This window comes from Protopterus annectens, chromosome 8.part0 (assembly GCF_019279795.1).
Source record: "Protopterus annectens isolate FY-2018-M chromosome 8.part0, PAN1.0, whole genome shotgun sequence".
Classification (NCBI taxonomy): domain Eukaryota; kingdom Metazoa; phylum Chordata; order Ceratodontiformes; family Protopteridae; genus Protopterus; species Protopterus annectens.
Window position 1 is genome coordinate 53,106,981 of NC_056741.1, and position 22,534 is coordinate 53,129,514.

Sequence of the window (22,534 nt, forward strand, 5' to 3'; positions counted from 1 at the left end):
CTCCCCTGAGGAAGGCCGCAGAAGTGGCAGCAGCTCTGGTGGAATGAGTCCGTATACTCCCTGGGATTTGCTTTCCATGGTGTGAATAACAATCTGATTCCATGAGCAATCTATTTAGAAATGGTCCGTTTTGAAATGGCTTTACCTTGGGAACTTGAAGCATAGGAAACAAACAATTGTTCTGATTTTCTGATGTCCTTGGTTCTGTCCAGGTAAAAACGTAGTTGTTTGTGTACATCCAAGGAATGCAAGATCCTTTCCCCTTTATTTTGAGGAGTGGGGAAAAAGGTTGGCAAGTGGACAGTTTGATTTAAAGCCACTTTGGAAGCCACCTTAGGCATGAAGGTAGGATTAGTCCTCAAAGATACCCTGTCTTGATGAAAAATAATATAAGGTTCCACAGCCATAAGAGCTTGTAACTCTGAAACTCTCCTGGCAGAGGTTAAGACTAACAAGATAGCGGTCTTCCAAGATAAAAACTTGATGTCAGAAGAAGCGGCAGGCTCAAAAGGAGGCAAGGTTAGTTTTTCCAAAACATAGTTGAGATCCCAAGCAGGAATGGGAGGAGATCTAGGAGGTCTTAAGTTCTTAGCTCCTCTGAGAAACTGTCTCATGAGCTGGTGGGAAAAGATGGGAGGGTCTGTATTATAATGAGCAGAAATAGCAGAGGCATGTATCTTAATGGAAGAGAAAGAGAGACCCTTATGTAAGGGATCTGTCAAGTAAAGTAAAATTAAGGTAATGTTAGGAAGAGGATCAGAATCCTGAGCCTGCATCCAGGAACAAAATCTTTTCCATTTTCCTGCGTAAGATTTTCTAGTGCTAAGACGTCTGGCTTCTAAAATGACATCCATAACCTGCTTGGGTAGGAAAGAAGAAACCAAAGGCCCTGGATTAACCAGGCTGCGAGTTCTGACATGAGTGTGTAGAACCTGACCCTGACGTTGGGACAGAAGGTTCGGAGACGGAGGTAAAACCCAAGGGGGCTCCAGACATAGGTTGTTTTTAGAGTTGGATACCAAAACTGCTGAGGCCAATTTGGAGCCAGCAAGATAATCATCTTGGGCTTGTCATGTTTTATTTTCAATAAGACCTGTGGAAGAAGAGGAAGAGGCGGAAAGGCATATCCCGAGAGGTTCCTCCAACTGAATGACAGGGCATCCTCTTTCCAAGCTTCTCTGTGGAAAGTCCTGGTGCAAAAATTCTGTAGTTGATGATTGAGATGGGATGCAAAGAGGTCTATGCGAGGACATCCCCAGACTGCTGTTATCATCCTGAATATTTTGGTGTCCAGCATCCACTCGTGTGGATCCGAAAGGTTTCTGCTCAGACTGCCAGAAGTTTTGTTTCCCTGGTAGAAACTGAGCTTGAAGATCCAGATTGCAAGCTAGAGCTGTGTTCCATAGATCCATGGCTAGTCTGCAAAGAGGGTAGGAATGAGATCCCCCTTGCTTATGTACCACATAACTGTGGTGTTGTCTGTCCGTATTAGTAGTTGTTCTGGTTGTAAAAGATTCCTGAAGGCCAATAGAGCTTTCTGAACGGCTAACATTTCCTTTAAATTGATATGCAGGTGCTTCTGATCCTTTTGTCCAAAGGCCCTGCAGACAGTTGCCCTGAAAATGGGCTCCCCAAGCATAATCAGAGGCGTCCGTGGTTAGAATCTGAGTGGCAGGAGGCAGACGGAAGGGTTTCCCTTTGTTTAGAGCACATGCCCTCGACCACCAAAGAAATTCCTTTTGAAGGCAAGGACGGACGGAGATCAGTACGGAGATCAGTACGTCTAAACTGTGGCAATGCTGAGACCATACACTTTTTAGGTACCACTGTATTTTCCTCATGTACAGTCTTGCATATGGTACGAGAAGGATGCAGGAGGCCATGTAACCCAAAGCCTGCAGGAATTTCCTTGCAGATAGTTGAGTTAAAGTTGCCAAGGTTTTGAAAGTTGAAGCCAGCTGTAATTGTTTTTCGGATGTCAGAAATGCCATCTGGGTTGTGGTGTTTAGAAGAGCACCCAGAAAAGTTATCTGTTGTGATGATGTCAAATTTGACTTTGTTTACAGAGAATCCCAGGAACTTGAGGAGGGTCTGTACAAATTCTAGATGTTGGAGTAAGACATCCTTGCTGTCTGCCTGAATTAGACAATCATCCAGATAAGGGTAAATTTGAATTCCCTTGAGTCTGCAGTAAGCTACTACTGGAGCCAGGCATTTGGTGAAGACCCTGGGCGCAGTAGACAATCCAAAGGGCAGCGCAGAGAATTGAAAGTGCCTCGATCCGGCCTTGAACCAGAGGTATTTTCTGCGATCATGCCTGATGGGAATGTGTAAATATGCCTCCTTTAAATCCAAAGTTACCATCCATGCATCTTTGGACAGCATTGGAAGTAGCTGCTGTAGAGTAAGCATCTTGAATTTTGGAATCTCTAGAAAGGTGTTCAAGACAGACAGATCCAGAATGGGTCTCCATGAGTTTTGCTTCCTGGGGACTAGAAAGAGCCTTGAGCCTATGAACCTATGAGTAAAAACCTTGTCCCATCTCTGAAAGTGGAACCAGTTCTATGGCATTCATAGCCAAAAGAGCTTCCACCTGGTTTAAGGCCTCCGTCCATTGATGTTTTGGAAGGTCTGGCCATCCGCTTGGCCTTGGCAAGGTACGAAAATGGAATTTGTAACCTCTTAAAACCACATCCAAAACCCACTTGTCTTGGGTTATTTGAGTCCAATTTTGATAAGAGAGTTTTCCTCCGAGAGGGGCTTTCAGGCAAGAAGTTCCTGTAGCCCAACAGGGAGTCATTGAGTTTGTTTCCTTTGAGTTTGTGACCGGTCCTCTCCTCCACTAGGGGCGGAATCAGTCCACTGTCTTGGTCTATAAGAAGCTTGTGTTTGAGGCCTTCCTCTGGAGCGTCTGAAGTGGGAAAGGACCAATTTTTTGAAGGCCAATTCCTGCTGAATCTAGGTGGGTGTACTTGTAAGAAATCTTTAACTGTTTGCATGGATTTCGCCTTATCCTCCATCTTTTTAATCACCTCTTCAGCTTTTGATCCAAACAAAACATTATGCTGAACAGGAGCATCCAATAATTTAGCCTTTACTTGTTCAGGCAAATTTTGTTCCTTTAGCCATGCATGCCTTCTAATGACTGCGCCGGAGGCAGCAGCCCTACAAGCCGCCTCCAAGGCATCAAATCCACAGTGTAAACCATGCTTCCCAACTTGTTCAGTGGCATGCAATAAGTCATGTAATTCCTTATCATCTGCACAGGCAGAAATGGAAGTAAGCTTTTGTTTTAAAACAAACAGAAATTGCTGGTATTTCAGCATATGAAACTGACAGTTTAAAGCCCTAATGAACAAAGTAGTAGAAGTGTACACATTTTTGCCCCATCTTTTTAAGGATTGAGAATCCTTTTCAGTAAGAATGGGATTTTTGGCAGAAGCAGCCTCGACTCCCTTAGGATCCTGAGAAAGGACCCTGAGAAATGGTTTCAGGGTCAGCAGAAGGGTTCTTGTATAAAAACTGATGGGAATCAGGAACCCTGTAATATCTAGCAGGCTTAACAGGAGCAGGAGGAAAATAGTCAGGGGTTAAGTTAGCCTCCGAAAAGGCATCATCCACAACATCCAAAACAGGAGGAATATCCAGGGGTCTATGTTGGGGAAGAAGAGAGTCCGAATACTCCTGTCCTTCCCAGTGGAAATGTTCCCTCATTTCATGCAAAGTTTCCCCAAAAGAGAAATCCTCTGGGGGAGAAGCTGAAGGAATGGATTCCTCAGCATCAGAATCCTCATAAGGAGGGAAAGAATATTCCTGGTCAGAAGAAGAAACAGAAGCCTGATCAGAGGAATCATAATAAACATCCTGCCTTGGCCTTTTATCTGGAGGGGGATGTGAACCCCTAATCATAGTAAGTAAATCTTCCATCTTGAGTAACTGTTTCTGTGACTTGGGAGCCGGTTCAGAAGAGGCCTGTGTTGCAGTCTTTGATTTGGAAGGAGTCTTTGGCTTTGTCTTTATTAGAAGCCGAGTAGGCCTGAAAACCCCTTCGAAAGCCGGTACCCCTGCACAGCGGCTCCGGACCCATCCGAAGGAGCATTGTCTGATGGTCCTGCAATAGAAATATTTAAAGGCCTGGTTGGCTCCTCATGAGAGTCCGTTTCGGCCATCGGTTCTGAAATGGCAGACTACAGGGGCTGCAAAAGCACCTCACTGACGGCCGAACCTGAAGCTGGCTCCGCTTGTGCGCTATCATCAGATTTGGACCTCTGAGGCCTGTCTTTATCCTTGTGACGTTTGTGAACTCAGGTAGCCGGAACCGTATCAGATGACATTTTGTAATTAAAGCACCTACCGAAGTAATGAAAAGCAAAATCGTACCTTCGCTTAATTGTACGTTGATTGAATCTAGCACAAAACCGACAACTAGCTGCGTCGTGGTCAGGGCCTAAGCAAGGAATACAGTAAGAATGAAAATCCTTATGAGGTATTTGCTTCCCACATGAAATACAATTATTAACTTTTTCTGACATCGGAGTGGAGCAAGAAAAAAGTTTCCACAACGGGGTACTTAGCTTTGAGTGGAGAAGAAAATCTTCGGACTGACGTTTCAGAAAAAATAGTCAGGAGTCAGCCGACCGGCACTTGCAAACTGCTATCACCGCACGGCAAGAAAGAATGGAGAAGATGACGTCGGCTGTCAGCTTTATACTCCTGGCGCTCTGACGTTAGCGAGCATGGTTGAACAGCCGACGCCGGACCCAGACTTTGGGATTCTGGCCGACCGAGGACTGCCTGCCGGTAGGGGAGAACCCTACAGTCATGACTGCAACAGTGAAACACGATGAACATCTTCAAGATTATAAAAAGAGACTGCATCACCTAGAAGAATGCCTAGATACCTTTGTTTAGTAAAGCAGAGTAATAAACCGCAGGTGTCAGTAATGTGGCCTTTTTATTAGTTACATTTTAGACGACGAGATTGCTAGTCAGTTGTCCAATGACGTTTCAAGACTGAGATGAAAGCACTCACTATGTTCAAATTTCCACTTGTGACAAGGTGCATCCAAGGTACATTCCTTCCTTCAGCTCTTAGAGAACGAATGCATTGCAGTGAAGGTGTTCTCTGCCATATTCCATGGTAACAGTGTCTGATGCAAATAGTGGATTGCTTTCACAATTTCATTCATAAGCACCACCCCTTAAATAGTATGCAGCATGGAACGGACAGCAGTCGACACCCCTTAAATAGTATGCAGCATGGAACGGACAGCAGTCGACACCCCTTAAATAGTATGCAGCATGGAACGGACAGCAGTCGACACCCCTTAAATAGTATGCAGCATGGAACGGACAGCAGTCGACACCCCTTAATAGTATGCAGCATGGAACGGACAGCAGTCGACACCCCTTAAATAGTATGCAGCATGGAACGGACAGCAGTCGACACCCCTTAAATAGTATGCAGCATGGAACGGACAGCAGTCGACAAGACTCTGCCCCAACATGAGGACTTGCTGCCTCCACCCCAGAGTTAAAAAGCTCATTTGGATTTAAATGTATTACAGGACAGAGTGAAGGACTTGTTCCTATAGCTTATAAAAGAGGTACTGTTCACTTCAGTAGACATTTCCAACATGAAAATGCTGACAGAGCAGCTTGTAACAGCACCAAACCAGTCATTTCAGAAACATCCAAAATGAATGTGATAATCTCAAAAAATGTTAGCCTATAAGACACTGGAGAAGAGAGGGAGGGAGGATTTCTGCCTAATGTACAGAAACTCAGACCCTAAATGAACGTGATCATCTCAAAAAACGTTAGCCTACAAGACACTGAGAAGAGAGGGTGGGAGGATTTCTGCCTAATTTACAGAAACTCAGACCCTAAATGAACGTGATAATCTCAAAAAACGTTAGCCTACAAGACACTGAGAAGAGAGGGAGAGAGGATTTCTGCCTAATGTACAGAAACTCAGACCCTATCCTGTCTATTGCAAATTCACAAGTCCAAATGGGCATCAACACCTACAAGAGATCTAACTTAAGCAAATGAAACAGAGGAATACGAATCTGAGAATACCTCTTCCCTGGAATAGACTTCCTCCAGAAAGTTCCTTTTCTTACTCTATTCAAACGTAATACGGGCAAATGGATAAGTGCAAATTCATTCCTGGTTTAAGCACCCTTGTCCCTCATGGACAGAGGCAACATAAAATGTCTTGCTCATTTCTGGGTTATTCACACAAGAGCTAAAAACTTCCAGGATATTTGGAAGCTTAGCTAAACATTCAGTGATCAATAATGTATTACGTACCCAGGAACAAATGCCACTTTATGGAAAACAGTTTTGGTATCAAAGTGGTCAGACTGGCCACTTAGTAGTAGAGTCCACACTACAACCTACAAAAGATCAGTGACCCAGTGGGTGCAGAAGTCAGACGAGATAGAACTGAATGCAAAACGCCAGCTCACAGATCTGGGTGGGTGATGCACACTTGTCCATAGCACCATCATCTTACAGAAGCGTCTCAGAGCAATACTGGCTAGACATGCATGTTCCACAGAGTACAAATTCTCTATAGCTGCGATTCACATATGCACACTCAGGGACTGTAGCTATACAAGGACCACCTAAGGCAAGCAAGTCCGCCTGCCTTTTACCAAAGACTGCACAATTCAGCAACTCCTCATTCCTCAATGGGGTCTGTAGCCACACAAGACAAGCAATGCAGGGCATCAGTGGCACTAAAAGCATTTTGCAACCTGCAAGACACAGATGACCATGGTGCCTCTTTTGCTGGGACTGCTTATCCTTCCTGACTTCCAGCAACTTTCGCTACATTAAGAGTAGAGGCCAGAGAGAAGATTCAGGCATCCTGTGACTATCATACTATTGCACTGGGTATTTTCCCATTTATTAGGAACTCCAATATGTCAAGATTGCCCAGTGGTAAACCGCACATCATTTGAACAAAAGGGGAACATTGTCAGGATACCCCATCCACCTTTGGCAGATCTTCAATTCCCCTGGTCTTCATCAGGATCACTTCCACGCATCATGGACATGCACCCTTTTCCTCCACTCACAGAATGGACAATGCCCATCCTTTCCTGCCAAGACATCAGCCGTCAGAGCAGGTAAAAAAAAAAAAAAAAACTGTTTCAGGCCCGTGACAGCCATCTGAGCCAGTAAACCAAACTTTAGTTACCAGGGTTGTATTCAGGACTTCCTCAAAGCTAGAGGCCTGGCTTGAGGCTGGATTTTGTTGTGGTAATCCGGTTTCATTTGAGCCTTGTACATTTCTAAGAATACTCTGTGTATAGTATCTATAAATCCCAACTAGACTGAAGTCAAAACGCTCACCCACCTCAGATGCTAGAGCCATTCCAAAAGCTGTGGGTTCCATCACCAGAGCAACTGGTTGTTTAGTTTTGTACTGCAAACAAAATCCAATGACACAGTATTTTTTTTTTTTTTTTTGGGGGGGGGGGGGGGGGTGGACGGACACTCCCAAGATGCAAATAATTAGATAATAGACCTACAAGAATCTAAAATGGCTGAACACCTTACTGTTAGTAAATGCTTTGGGATACTATCCCTTGTGTCTGGCCAAAAAGGCCAGTAAGAGAAAACAGTACAGTTACAAATACATACCTCAAGTTTCCCCACAGCAGGGCAGACAAATGGCATTGGGCAATATACAGTCAGCAAGAATAAGAATGTAACATTAGACAATTTAGAATGCAGATATAATGTTTTAACAGGGCAAAAGTTAAAAATTACAGTCTCAAAACAAAAGCAACTCCACGAGCAGAGCCCCTAGATCATACCTGCTGTGGTGTGGCAGTTTTTCCAGTTCCAATGGCCCAGACTGGTTCATAAGCCAGAACAACGTGTTCCCAATCCTTTACACGAGCTTTCAAGATAAGAAGAGATTAAGTTACCACTGCGGGTGAGAACAGAGTTTAAAATCAGTGACATACAAAGGTGCCCCTGCTCCCATGTCCACTCTTAAAAACTTGCATCAGAAACAAAAATACAGCCAAGACTACAAAGTAGTATTTTATCAAGTAGAGAAATTCAGACTGTCCAAATTCCCATGAAGACTAAAGGAGCAGAGATTAAAGCCAAAGCTTCAGTGGAAAGTTCAATGCTGTGATCAGTTATGTAGTCTCAACAGGTAACCACACTGACTCGGAAATTCCATTCAATAATTATCCAAAAAGGTCAGATCATTTTACTTTAACAGGTTTACAAATTTGATTTGTGTATGCAGAAACGTACCTGCCACATGGCTTCACAAGCAAGCATTAAACAATTATAGCAGCAGTTCTACACCAGTAAACTGTCATTACCAATAAGGTGCTAGGGTCTGCAGAAATTACTCTGGCTTAGCCAGCAGTATCCTATCCCACAGTTTATAAAATGCAGTGGATAATGAAGTTCCTTAGACAAAGGCTGTGGCCCCAGTTGCACTGTTATTGGTGCATGTACTTTGGCTAGGTTTTTGATGAGTTTAGAACTAAAATACAAACACACCCACCCCTGCTGACTTGGTTTTATGAACCAAGACACCAGCCACGGGGGGGGTCACCATCAATCCTCCATGTCCAAACCCTGAAACTTGGTGGAGGGTAACAAATAACTATTAATTTATGGCAGACTGTGTGTCTAGGTACAGGATACAATTATCCACACGGATGATATAAATAAATACGTCTCAGGCATTAAATTTATACAGATGCCAGCGACCTGGGACCGGCAACAAAACACAAAGGGGCTACTGGCCATAATCTGGAGGAGGGGTTCTGGGAAAGCAAATCATCCCATGTACAATGGGCTTGGCCAAGCGACAGTGGCGATTCTTTTCCGAGACTTGATCATAGTATCAGCAGACCAACTATAATCAACTCTAGAAGAGACACTGGAGATTAATGGTAGTCTTGTTTGTCCGTCATTCGGCTTTTCCCGGGTAGGGGTCGCCACAATGGAACGCCGGTACACTAATGACTGGCAGTAGATTTTCACGAATGCCGAGGTGCCAGCTTGACGTCCAACCTTCAACGAAGGCACATCCATTTACTACAGTAAAAAAAAAAAAAACAAAAAAAAAAAAACCAACTACTTTGTCAGCCAAGGACAAGAAGCTCTGGGTGCTAGTCTAGAAGTCCAAAGCAGTCGTGCAGGACAAAAAGCTCTAAGACAGGACCTCAGAAAGCTGGGCAGAATGGGATAACGAATTCATAAAAATGTCAACATATCCACTGTAAATAAATCACTGCTCTTCACCATGGAAGAGCATACAGAACTGACATTTATTTTTTGAAGTCTCTGGAAACGGTGAAGGACAATCTCAAGTTTTTTTTTTTTTTTTTTTTAATTTAACCCCCAATTAGACAAGCATTTAAGGAATAGAAAAGTAAAAACCAGCAAGTACTTCAGTGTTTTTAAATTCAACTCCTAGTATATTTAACGGAATTATTCCAATAGTTAAAATGCCAGAGAAAAAATGAATAGAGATAAGGAAAAAAAAAAAAAGAAAGTTCACGTGCCCTAAACCAACAGCTTTAAAGTTTCATCTGAACAAGATCCCCCTGCTCATGAACTGAGCAAACAGACACTCCAAATGCAAAATACAAGAACAACGTGAAAAGGAAGAACTCATCGGTGGTTAGACTAATTCTCTAGAGCCTTTTTCAGCCTAGCCATTCATGCCACAATTTTCCCCAAATTACCAATACCCAGGGATTAGAACAGCTTTGGTATATACCTGTGCCTTGGGTAGCTCCACAAGAAACGCAGGCAACAAAGCCAGGGGTGAATCTGCAATTTTCCATCCATTAGTCCAAACTGCATTTCAACAGGCTTAGGAAGAGCTCGATCACACGAAAGGAAAGTCTGTTCCAGAGAAGGGGTAACCAGAGATAAATACCCGACCCTCCAACATGTTTGTCACAGACAAGATCAATATCCTTCGAATGGGTAATTCTAGTGCCAGGTGCTTTGTAATGAGTAGCAGATCCACAGCTCAAGTCAACTTTTTCATTAAAGTTTCTTTTGTATACAAGCAATGCTTGTTCCCAGACAGGTGGGAATCTTCGTGAATTCTGCAGTTTAACTTTAGTGAATTTTTCTACTTTTGTTTCCTCAGTAATCTTAAGATTAGCTACCCTGCAGGTTAGGCAGGACGATATATTAGCATCCTTCAAATATGACCAGAATTACCCTCAAAATCTACTCCTTGATAAATAAAACACAGCCAATGGGTTGGTGGCACACTACAAATCATATGAACAGCAGCCAGGTACATCAAAACAGAGGGAGGGACTGAAGCAGCCTAATTGTGTACAGAGCTGTCCTAGCACCTACTGGCTGTTGCAAAGAATTGACCTCTTACTAGAAGAATGTTGTTCACTCCAGCCATAGCTAACTGCCATCAGCAGAGTCCTGAAGACCCATCCTTACCACTACATTCACTTTCCCCCAGTATCCATCCGGTTTTCTCCTTCAGACTAGGGCACCACAAAACATGGCAAGCAGTTACAGGAAGCATGCATAAAGATAAAGGCATCTTGGCACACTGCCATCCTGACAGCTGTAGAGGGCGTTTGGAAAAGCTTGCACTGTCCACCCAACTTCCAACATACACCGCACATGGTATATATAGCTTCATTGCAACCTCCCCCTCAGAAGAAACTGGCGACTATGCAGAGTTATACACCAATGCTTTATACAGACACCCGTATAACTGCAGTGATTCGGCCATACCTGATGGGACCTAAATAAGCTCAAGGAACAGCAACCCTGTCTGGTGGACAACTGCCGCTAAAAGGCTTTACAATAAGAAGCAAATAAGAAAATCGCTGTTTAAGAGTAAGATGGGCAAAATCCCTAAACTGGAAACAATCCCTCCTCAGCTTAAAGCGGCAAATAAGACCTTTAGTGAAGCCCTCCAAAGCAAGCTACGAATCCAAATCAGTTTCCTCAACTAAGGACAACCATAAGGCGTTCTTTAGTTACATCGGTAACCTAAAAGGAAAAGTCCAGATAGCACCACTACTGGGTACTCTTTTCAATCAGTCTAAGCACTGGCTTCATCCCAGGTGAATGGAAAACTGGCCACAGTTATTCCCTTGCACAAAGGGAATGCTTCCACTGACTCCAGAACTATAGACCTACAAGCTTGACTAGTCTTCAATTTGGATTGGTCAAAGGGAGATCATGCCTGTTAAACATGGTGGATTTCTTCCAGATAGTCACCATGGCCCTGGAGGAGGGGAAATCTGTGCATACAACCTACCTAGACTTAGCAAAGGCTTTTAACACTATCCACCACTCAGGCATCATTGACAAACTCACCCAGTTAGGTATCAGCAACTGAATACAAGGGTTAACTGGCTCACTGATCGGGAAATCCACCTCCAAGAGCAGACCTGTAACCAGTGGTATTCTACAGGTATCAGTCCCTGGACCGCTACTGTTTGGAATCTATTTCTCTGAAGTACAAGCAAAAACCAAAGGTCTGCAGCTGACTACAAACTGAGAACAGTCACAGAATAGCCAAATGATATTAACATCCTACAAGTGGGTCTTAAAATGATTGCTGCCAAAGTCATGGTCTTAAACTCAATGCAAAAAATGTATCATCCCTTTCGGTAAGAGGGGATGTTCCTGCTACCACATCAAAAACTACCATATCGGTAAGAGGGAATGTTCCTGCTACCACATCAAAAACTACGAAATCAACAACACCGTAAGTAAGCACTCTGGTGAGAGACCAGGGCACACAGGTTGATAGCAACCTTACCTTTAATCATGTCTATACAGTGAGAAGGGCATTCTACATTGCTCATTTAACAAGTAAGGGCATTGCCTCCAGAAAAAAAAAATAAAATTGCCTCCCTGCACTCTTCCCTCATCAGGCCAATAGTTGGAGTAAAACACCCCTTTTGGGATGTACCTTTTCAAGCACCTGCAGTAATTGCAGAAACCATAAAGGGTCCTAAAGGAAAATTCATGGTCTTCAACACCTGTCCTATGTGGACTGTCTGAAATTACTCTGCTTCATACAGGATTACTCAGAGGCGATCTCTGCCTTGCATACAAGGCAATTTGACCCGGCTTTATTAGAAATGCTGCATATCTGGAAGTCAAATGGTACACAAATTGATTATTCATTCTAGAGACCTTAACCTGGTATGGGACATTAATAGAACCTGCTGGAGGGACATATTTGTCTCCCAGAAGTTACCACACTTTTAGAACAGACTCACACTTCATGTCAAACAGAGCACCTCATTGGCCTTTCAAACTTAATTGACGACTGGATAGATAACTAAATTCACTCCGGGGGTTCCACCAGTGTCACTCGAACAGGGACATTGGGTGCTGATCGTGGAAACAAGGGTAGAACTTGGCTAGGCTTATAAGGGCCCTAGGGCCATTACCCTAGTAACCTCCTGTGATTGTATTACATATGCATACATCTATATTGTCACTGGTTTTCAAATTACGGAGAGTGTTTGCCTACAAATTGTACCCCTCCTTCCTGGGGCAGGACAGCTACCAAAAAGGTAGCACCTTTGGGATGCTTGGACTTGTTAAAACTAAACCCAAGTTGCCTGGGCTTCAATTGAGGTCCATCCCTTTACCACCACAGGGCAGTCTGCAGCAGACACTGTAGTGTTATTCTGACCAGTTTTTAGAGATACATTTGGGTGATATATGCAAAGAAGAAGTTATGTTCTTACATAACGTTCCATGTGAATTGCTCATCTCGCCTTTGTTCTTACACACGGGTTCGGAGCCAATCCTCTTCTCCGAGTCTGTCACATCACCAGCTCTGCATCTTTGAGAAAGCTCGAGGCACAGTAATATCCCATAATCCTCAGGTGCTAACCCCTCAGATCTACTTTGCTATACCAGAAGAATCCCTCTAGAAACTGTGTCCTAAACACTTAGAACAAACACTACACACTGTCCGTTACCCTGCCATCAAATAAAGGAGAAAAGATGCCATTCCTAATGCATAAGTAATAAGCTGAATGCTAACAATGTCTAGAGAAGACTGAACAAGAATTCAGTCGAACCCGTTCTCCCAGACCGCAGGACGGGGGATGGAGGGGGGAAAATGTAAGAACAAAAGGCGAGATGAACAATTCACGTGGATTATGGTAAGAACATAACTTCTTAATGTGAAATTGTTCGATCTCGCTGTTTGTTCTTACACATGGGTAGCGTCCCTAGCTCCTTTTTCCCGGGTGGCTCAAGGGAGAACATTCCTGAGTACAGTGGAACCAAACGTCGCCCTATCCCTGGAGTTTGTCTAGTTTATAGTGGGCGATAAAAGTATGTGGTTTTGCCCAAGTTGCCGCTGCACAAATGGTATCTAAAGGCAAATTAGCGGTATGGGCTAAAGAGGTAGCGATCGCCCTTGTAGAATGAGCTCTGGGTTTGAAAGGGAGTTGTTTCGATTCAGCATATACAAAATTTATGCAGTCTGAGAGCCATTTGGATAAGGTAACCTTAGTTACCACCTGTCCTTTCCGTTGGTCAGCATATGAGACAAATAGCTGGTCTGACTTTCTGTATTCTTTTGTCCTGTGCAAGTAAAATCTCAGCTGCCTGTGGACGTCCAATTTGTGCAGCATGTATTCTAACTTATTGGAGTGGTTTTTGAAGGTAGGTAGTTCAATAGATTGATTGACGTTTTGAATCAAACAAACCTTCGGAAGGAAGGACGGATTTGTGCTCAAGGTTACTATATCTGGGTGAAAAATCATGTACGGGGGTTGGATAGATAGAGCCTGCAACTCTGAAAGTCTCCTGGCAGAAGTGATGGCAACCAGAAAGAGCGTTTTCCACGACAGAAATTTTAATGGGGTTGTGGCGGCTAGTTCGAATGGGGGCAACATGAGTTGACAGCATGAGATTAAGATTCCAAGGGGCTACTGGATTACGAAAGGGGGGACGGAGGTGAAAAGTACCTTTCATAAAAGCTTTACAAAGCCTGTGGGACATGAGAACCATCTCCCCGACTAACATGAAAATTGGATATAGCAGCCAGCTGTACCCTTATTGTGGACGCTGATGCAACTTCTTGAAAGAAAGAGTGTGGTAAGGAAATCTAGTATCTTGTGTACTGGAGCCCCGGATGGATCTATACCTTGTTTGGAGGCCCAGTACGCAAAACGGTTCCATTTGCTGTTGTACAATTTCCTTGTAGATGGTTTGTGAGAAGATGCAATAATGTGTTGTACTGCAGGGGATAGTAAATCTGCCCTGGCTAAGATGGGAAGCGGAGCAGCCAAGCTGTCAGTTTGAGGGACTTGAGGAAGGTATGAGGAACTCCCAATGAATGTGTCAGCAGGTCTGGCTCCGGGACCAGAATCCACCTCCACTTGAGATTGAAGGAAGGGAAACCAGATTTGTCGAGGCCAGAATGGGGCTATCAGTATTATGGTCCTCTCCAGACGTTTGGCTTCCTGCAAGAACTTGGGAATTAGTGGAACAGGAGGAAAGGCGTAAAGGAGACCCGGGGGCCAATCGTATACTAGTGCGTCCCTGGGGACACCCCCCAGAGGGGGTAACAGGGCAAAGTAGCTTCTGCATTTGGCATTCAATGGGGATGCAAACAGGTCGCAGCAAGGCTGGCCCCATCTGCGGAAAATCTTTTCCGCCACTTGAGATTGAGGGACCACTCGAGGGAACAGGATAGCTCTGCTCAGCCTGTCCGCGATTATGTTGGATGTCCCCGGGATGTGCGTTGCTATCAGAAAGCATCCGGTGGACTTTGTCCATTGCCAAATTCTGAGGGCCTCTCTGCATAACGGGTAAGACCTGGTTCCCCCTTGCTTATGTACCAGACTACTGACATGTATGTCTGAACTGTCACTGTTCCCTGAGGTAAGGAATTGTGAAAGTGTTGCAAAGCTAGGAACACTGCCCTCAGCTCTAGGACATTGATGTGCAGGTTGTACTCCAAGTTGGACCATTGACCTTGGACTGTTTGTCCCTGAAAAAATCCCCCCCACCCTATCAGGGAAGTGTCCGTGGTTAGAGTTGCTACCAGACTGAGTAAGACAAACGGTCGTCCTAGTGTTAGATCTTGACTGCGTATCCACCACAAGAGATCCTTTTCGCAAGAGTTCGTGATCAATATCTCGTGAGATAGTGGAAGCTGTCGGTAAGACCACTGAGCGAATAGCATCCACTGAAGAATCCTCATATGCATCCTGCCTAAGGGGACTACAATAAGGGAGGCTGCCATCAACCCTAGTACTCTTAATATTTGTCGCGCAGGGACTCTCTTGCTTTGGAGAAGGACCGAAATTTGATATCCGAGGTTTGATACTCTTGGTGGGGGGGGGAAGAGTAACTCGAGCCAGGGAAGTGTCTAGCTGTGCTCCTATAAATAAGATACGCTGTGACGGCGATAAGACACTTTCCAAAATTTACCGCTATGCCTAGAGAGGAGCAGAGGCTGATTGTGTAATCCCTGGCTTGCATAAGACGATACTTGGTGGTGGCAGATAGGAGCCAGTCGTCTAGATGAGGAAACACCCGGAATCCCCTTCGTCTCAGGTGAGATGCTACTACTGCCATGCATTTGGTGAACACCCTGGGGGCTGAGGCGAGACCAAAGGGCAGAGCGCGAAACTGGAAATGACTGGCTCCCAGCCGGAGGCGCAGGTGATCTCTGGACGCCCTGGCCATCTTGATATGGTAGTACGAGTCTTGAGATCTAGAGAGCACATCCAGTCGCCCTCCTGCAGAAAAGGAAGGATTGACTGTAGCGTGACCATCCAGAACTTTTCCTTTTTCACGAAGGCATTTAGTTTGCAGAGGTCCAAAATTGGCCTCCAGTCCCCGGTTTTCTTTGGAACTAAAAAGAACCTTGAGTAAGTTCCGGATCCTATTTGGTCCGCCTGGACTGGTTGGATGACTGTTTGAGCAACCTTATCTCTATGGTTGCCTTGTCTCGCAGACTGGGTGGAACGTCTGGGAGCTTTTTGGGGTTGGGTGGCATTCTGATGAATGGAATGTTGTAGCCTCTGGTAACTATGCTTTTTACCCAGGAATCTGATGTAAGATTTAGCCAGGCCTCTGGGTATAAAGCCAAGCGACCCCAGACTGCCTCCAGAGTAGGACAGTCAGTCCTGCACTCAGGAGTGCTGGAAGAGCTTTCCAGAGAAAGTATCTGTTGCCCTGATTTTGCGGACCCCCTCTGCCGGCTAGGTGGCGTCTTCCATTTCTTCCCCCCCTGCCTCTGGAGGGGGCCTCACTTTGGGTAGGCTGAAAGGATCCTTGAGTCTTTCGGAACCACATTTTTCCACCTCGTTGCCCTTTTGAGGTAAGGTCTAGATGGGGTGGAAAAACTGACCCCTACGGCAGACAGTGTCTTCCCTTCTTGCTCACACCTCGTGAGAGTCTCCTTTACTTTGGGCCCAAACAAGGAGGCACCAAAGGGGGCGTTGGCAAAGGAAGACTTGAAGGCTTCCGCAAAGGAGCACAAGCGCAACCAGGATTGCCTCCTTAGGGCGATCGCTGAAGCTGCCGCTCTACTCGACCCTTCGGCTGCGTATGAAATAAGCCTCATGGACGAGTTCACTATGGAATTTCCTCATGGACGAGTTCACTATGGAATTTAGGGTGTTAAGTTGCGCTGTCACTTTCTCGGCGACAGCAGCATCTGTGTTTCCCTGGAGAGCATCTCCCAGTTCCTTAATGAGATCTCTGTAAACGCGTGAAATGCATAAGGTAGTTAAGCGATTGGATGGAAAACGTTGCAGAACTACACGCGCTTCCCATACCTGTCCATTGTCCTGGAATCCTTATTAAAGGGATGGGCAGAGAAGATGATTCAGACATCTCCTTCGTAGTGGCCGCCGCCACCACCATAGTATCCATGGGAACTCCTTTTGTAAGGTAAGGTTTGTCCTGGGGGGCAGTCACGTATTTGTTTGGCTTGCGGGGGGGGGGGGGGACTGGTTCCACTGTATCGGGCGTTTCCCAAGCCTGCCGGGCTATTAGATCCATGAGTTAGTCACATGGCGGGGTCACCCAGGAGGTAGAAGGTTGAGCCCCAAATGCCTTCAGCAAGACAGATTCATCCACAGAAGGGGTAAGGGTTTGCCAGTCTTCCCTCTGTTTCAGGATTTCCAAAATTTTGGCAAACAAGACATCTTCAGAGGGGGACCGTGGGGACCCTTTCTGCTTCATCCAAATCGGTATCAGATGTGAGAGATTGATTCCTGGGGGGAATCAATGTGCCTCCTCTTGCACAATCGTTTCCCCGGAACATCCTCAGCGGGGGCTTCTGACGATGCATCCGAGGAACCAGGGTCGCCCTGTGGGGCTGTCTGAGGCATTGGGTCTCGACACTTGGTAGGGACCGAAGGCACAGAAGCAGAACGCGGTCCTTTTGGGGAAGGAGAAGAAGAGACTGATTATGTATGTGTCTGATCAGACAAGACCTTCCTCATGATGTCGAAGGCACTGGTGCCCAGATCAGAGGATCCAACCCGATCCGAAGATGGTAGTTTCTCCGGAATCGGGACCATGGGCTCCGACACAAGGGGACGGATCCGAACTGATCTGAGCCGAGGCACCAAGGGGAAGAGTCGGAACAGACATCTGTTAGACTGTCCCCCCCGGAACCCAGGAAAGATCTTCGGCTCCGAGACTCTCCGGCTGGTTCCGAAGGAGTAGAGGTCAACGGGGCCGATAGTGCTACTGGAGACTTTGGCACCGAAGGCTCTACGATCATCGGTTCTTCGATTCCCAACTCGAATGACTCGACGGGTCTCTGAGGAGGAAGTGTCGAGGGGACAGGAATAGTCTTGAGTTTCGAAACCAGCTGGGACGAAACCTCGATTAGTTTGGACAGAGCCGAGTTCTCCATTAGCTTCTGTACCACCCGGTCCACATCTGAGTCGGAAAGCAGCCTCGAAGAATGGGTCGAAGAAGTCACAGAGCCAAGACCAGAGTCTCAGATACATGCACTAGACGCCTGGCACCAAGGTCATAGGAGCCAGCGTCCGAATCTGGAAAGAGGTGCTCGGAGCAGATGACTTGGGCTCGACACTCGAATACCTGGACACTTGTTCAGCCGTGTCCAGGGCCTCTTGAAATTCGGGTTTAAGCAACCCTCTTGTCAACCAACTTCCTGCGTCTTTCCAGCATCACCCACCCACTAAAGGAATGACAAATGGAACAGTCTTCCGGCAAGTGGAGAGGGCCAAGACAGTAGACGCAGGAGGAGTGGTCATCACTAATGGACATCTTTCCACACTGACATCTCTTAAAGCCTGATTTGGCTTTCTCTGACATTTTGAATATATACACACACACATATACATATAATGTCCAAAAACACAGCACATAAATATATGTGTAAGTTTAAATGTCTATAATAATCCAACAGTTTAACTCTAACCTACTATATTATAGAAATATCCAAAACAAAGTACTATGTAAAATACTGTCAATCCTGACAGAAAAAACCCGCAGGCCTTAACTAGTAAAATATTAAACTATCTATTCTACCTAAAAATACACTCTCAAATAACACTCCTACACTATATTACTTATAAAATCTATTTTAAACACTAAAAACTAACTAAGTCGGCTAGATGAAAAAATATAGAAAAAAAATATACTGGCCCAAGCCTCTCATATGCGATCTGCTGCTAGTGGCAAACTAGATCGGAGGGTTAGCACCTGAGGATCATGGGATATTACTGTGCCTCAAGCTTTCTCGAAGATGCGGAGCTGGTGATGTGGCAGACTGAGAAGAGGATCGGCTCTGAACCCGTGTGTAAGAACAAACGGCGAGATTGAACAATTTCACATCAAACGTTTCCTAAAAATAGAAGGACCTAGTCACTGCTGAATTATACCAAAGTCTAATTAGTTTTAAAAAAATAAATAATGCCTAGATAGGAGCAGAAAATTTAGCCTGCAAATGTTAACCATCGCTTGCCCTCAGTAGTATGTTTAACCAAGAGAGCAACTTCACCCTTCTGTCAAAATCAAGTGACAAAAGTAGATTTTACAGAAGGTTTTTGTAAGCAAGACTGCTTTCACCAAGGACTTCTTTCAAGCTTTAAAATACACATTACCATCCATTTCTAGGGGAAAGGAACAAGTGAATCCCCCGTGAACCTCTAGAACACAGAAGCCGCCCAATGAGGACATTCTACTCTCCAACGTCTCACACCAGTGCACCTTTTCCTTGGCTCCCTCTACAGAGGGGCAGTTCCCAAACCTAGAACTTTGTGGCAAAATACACAACACTCAACTGCTAAAGAAATCAAGGCTGTGCATTTAATCAGCCCGCACTTCCACTTACTGATCCATAGAAGAAACACTGTACAGCCAAGACCGAAATGAAGGCAAAGAATGGCTGCAGCTTATTAAAGGTTGGGTTTTAAACCAGAGCTACAGCTCAAAACTGAAAATAGTGTCCCATGCCACAAAACTGGGATCTGGGCAAAATTTGCATTAAAATTCTTTCAAAAACTGAACATTTGCACTTTTGTTCACAAAGCAGCAAGAGGAATAAAAAGATCCTGCATTTTCCAGAACTATACAAGCGTCTCCACCTGTTAAGTGGAGACAAGTAAAATGAAATGCAGTATTTTTGTTGTAGCCCAATAATCTCCACTGTAAGCAATATGGCACAGCCAGTCGGACAGAAAACTTACCAGCAATGGCCTTCGTCTGCTGAAACACAACCTGCTCAGTTATGCCAGCTTCTCTCTCATCCAGCTTTTCACCAATGCATGCGATTACGCCAAGATTTTCTGACAGTGCATGTTCCACTTTCTGACTGATCAACTACAGAAAGAAACGGAACATTAGAACAATTCCGATCTATTAGGCCTTTTAAACAGGCCTGTTTCATAAGATCAAACATAGGGAGCAGAGATCTGGTACAACAAAAAGCAATTCTCTGTAAGGCTACAGTCATTCTAAACTAAAAGGACAAACCGGGAAAGGATGGGCAGCACCAGAGTCCACTTATTTTTGGGGTAAAAAAGGAAGTGACAAATAAATATAGCCATTACCCCATCGTAGTCAGTCACATTCAGACACCCACACAAACTTGCCTTTGGGAAGCTCTCTCAGTATAAACACCTCACTTAAAATTAGATAATCACCGTCCCACTAAAATGGGCAGAAGAGGGTGCATTTCATCTTTTCATATGTTAATTTAAATGACTATACCTAATCTAGTATTACCAGTTACTGCGGATAGTGCCTGAATATACAACATCCAACACTGGAATACTTTCACATTTATAGTAGTAAAGGTTTTCTACTTTGGGCCCCACTCAAAAACAGGTTACCACCACCAAGCTGGACTTTGCTTAAATAAAAACAGAGCCATAATCATGCAGTCTAGCAGGCCACCTGTGACAGATTCTTGATCGGGGGGGGGGGGGGGGGGATTCAAATGAAACAGTATTTAGTGGGACAAAAGTGCTTTGCCATTTCAGTGTACAAACAGACGAGCCCCAACTGCACTGCAGCAGATGTCTGTCTGTCCAAAATGCAAGCAGTCAAGGCAGCAAACAGTTAAGGGGATAAATGTGTACTTGAGGGAGTACCCATCTGGTGAGGTATGTGGCCTCACTGCTTTAATGCCACCTACTGGCAGACAGGCAATGGACAGTACTTCACCCCCTAACCATAGTATATTGTAGCATAAAGAACCCAACTGCTGCCCTGCTTTGTCAGGATGTCATCCATACGCTAAAGACTAAAAAACTGGTACCACATGCAGACAAAAGCGCCAGCCAAAGAGGCTAATCCACAAAACACCAACACTCATACACCCAGCTGAAAAAGGAAGGTCTGGGGAATGAAAGCTTCACCATGGTGCTAGATACTTTAGGCTGGGGAGGGGTAAAGGTCTTTTAGCTGGAAATTTTCAACTTGCAAGTAAAAGGACTCTCAAGGTATCTCCCCAGTTTACCATCTGGTCAACTCACTACAGAAGCATAGGACACTAAAGCAAACCCAATCCTTAAGGTCCTAAAGTAAAATCTGCAATGCCAGCACAGGCTGTGGGGACAAACACAAAGACTGGCATCATACCTCTCAACTGTACAGACTTTCACAGAAGGTCCAGATTTCTGCCTCATTTTTGGTGCATTTTTCGCAAGTGTGGTTTTCTGGCAAATCATTGACAATTAAGAGTTTCAGACTTCATACCCATCAGAAAATTCACGCCAATACAAAACCTGTTATTCTATCAACTTTCTAAGTTGGTAGGAGCAAAACTGTTACCCCTCCCCATTATGTATGGATTTGTCCAGATTTCTTGCTTTAAGAGGTCGAGAGGTATGACTGCATTCCACAGCATGGCAAAGCTGCAGGATGCTTTCTATTCATAAATATTACCCCATAAAACCAAACCAGTACACACTGCCAGCCAAGTGACCTTTCACAATTTGAAGATCAGGACTTAAAAAAGCTAGACCACTGCATACAATGCCAGCCAAAGACCTAGAAAGAGCCAGACAAGGAAATCAGAAGCCACACTTGCACAGCCAAGACATCATGCAGGGGTAACTGCAGCACATGTATCTTATTCTGCAAGGCACTCCCCGGAGTCAGTAAAGGCAAACAAAAGGAAGCACTATTACTAATCACAGACATATGTATCTATCATCTCTAATAGCTGCATTGGTTTATTGGGGTGTAAGAGAAGCAAGGCACTTTCCAGACAAAACAAGCCAATATAGACATTAACAGAAAACAGGGCTGCTGCTTAGTGCAACAGTCAGGAACCAGTCAGTTATGGGTATGACTGATGGAGAGTGAAGACTGACGCAATAATCAAGACCAGATTTGACAAGTCTGGAAATGCAAATGGGCTCACACCACGATTACAGCATGCATCTGCTTGGCAGTACATCCTGCAACAGACAGGAAACCAGACATGTGCCACCCTATCCCCATCACTAGAATTAGCTGCAGCAAGGGACGCTAGTCCAACCCAAACACGCTTTAAAAAAAGTGGAAAACAAAACCACAAGACACTGAGTGAGGAAAACACAAACCAAAACACGCACCCAACCCACCCACTCAACGGTTGCATGATCTGGGAACTAGTAAGTCTACAAAAGCAATTACCTCATCAGACTCTCCAAAGACGTGACGCCTCTCAGAGTGCCCCAGAATCACCCAATTTGCACCGCAATCTTTGATCATTGCTGGGCTACAGGACAGAAAAACAAGAACTTATGCAGCATAGTCACAAAAATACTAACAATAATGCATCTAGGTCAAGACAGGTATTAAGCTATATCAAGTAGAAGAAAACTGGGGGTGGGAGGGCAGTTTTGAAAAAGTGTCTTCTCATGAGAATCACCACTATCCAGTAATGGTTTTACTGGGACCGGACACACAAAAAAAGTCTACACCCATAAATGTATAGTCCTCACAAAATTCCTTAAATTGCAAACATGGGGGGGACTGCAATGCACATTTAATAAAATGTCTACTTCTGATTTGCCCCCCC

At 44.7% G+C, this 22,534-nt stretch overlaps 1 protein-coding gene across 1 annotated transcript in view; it reads right to left on the bottom strand.

Annotated features, from left to right (window-relative positions):
• TPI1 (triosephosphate isomerase 1) overlaps positions 1-22,534 on the bottom strand; it is a 36,375-nt gene that overhangs the window by 9,393 nt on the left and 4,448 nt on the right. The window contains exons 3-5 of the mRNA XM_044079603.1: positions 22,147-22,231; positions 19,710-19,842; positions 7,833-7,918 (exon numbers count right to left, since the gene is read on the bottom strand). Of these exons, the coding sequence (XP_043935538.1) occupies positions 7,833-7,918; positions 19,710-19,842; positions 22,147-22,231 (304 nt within the window). The remainder of the gene's footprint in view (positions 1-7,832; positions 7,919-19,709; positions 19,843-22,146; positions 22,232-22,534) is intronic.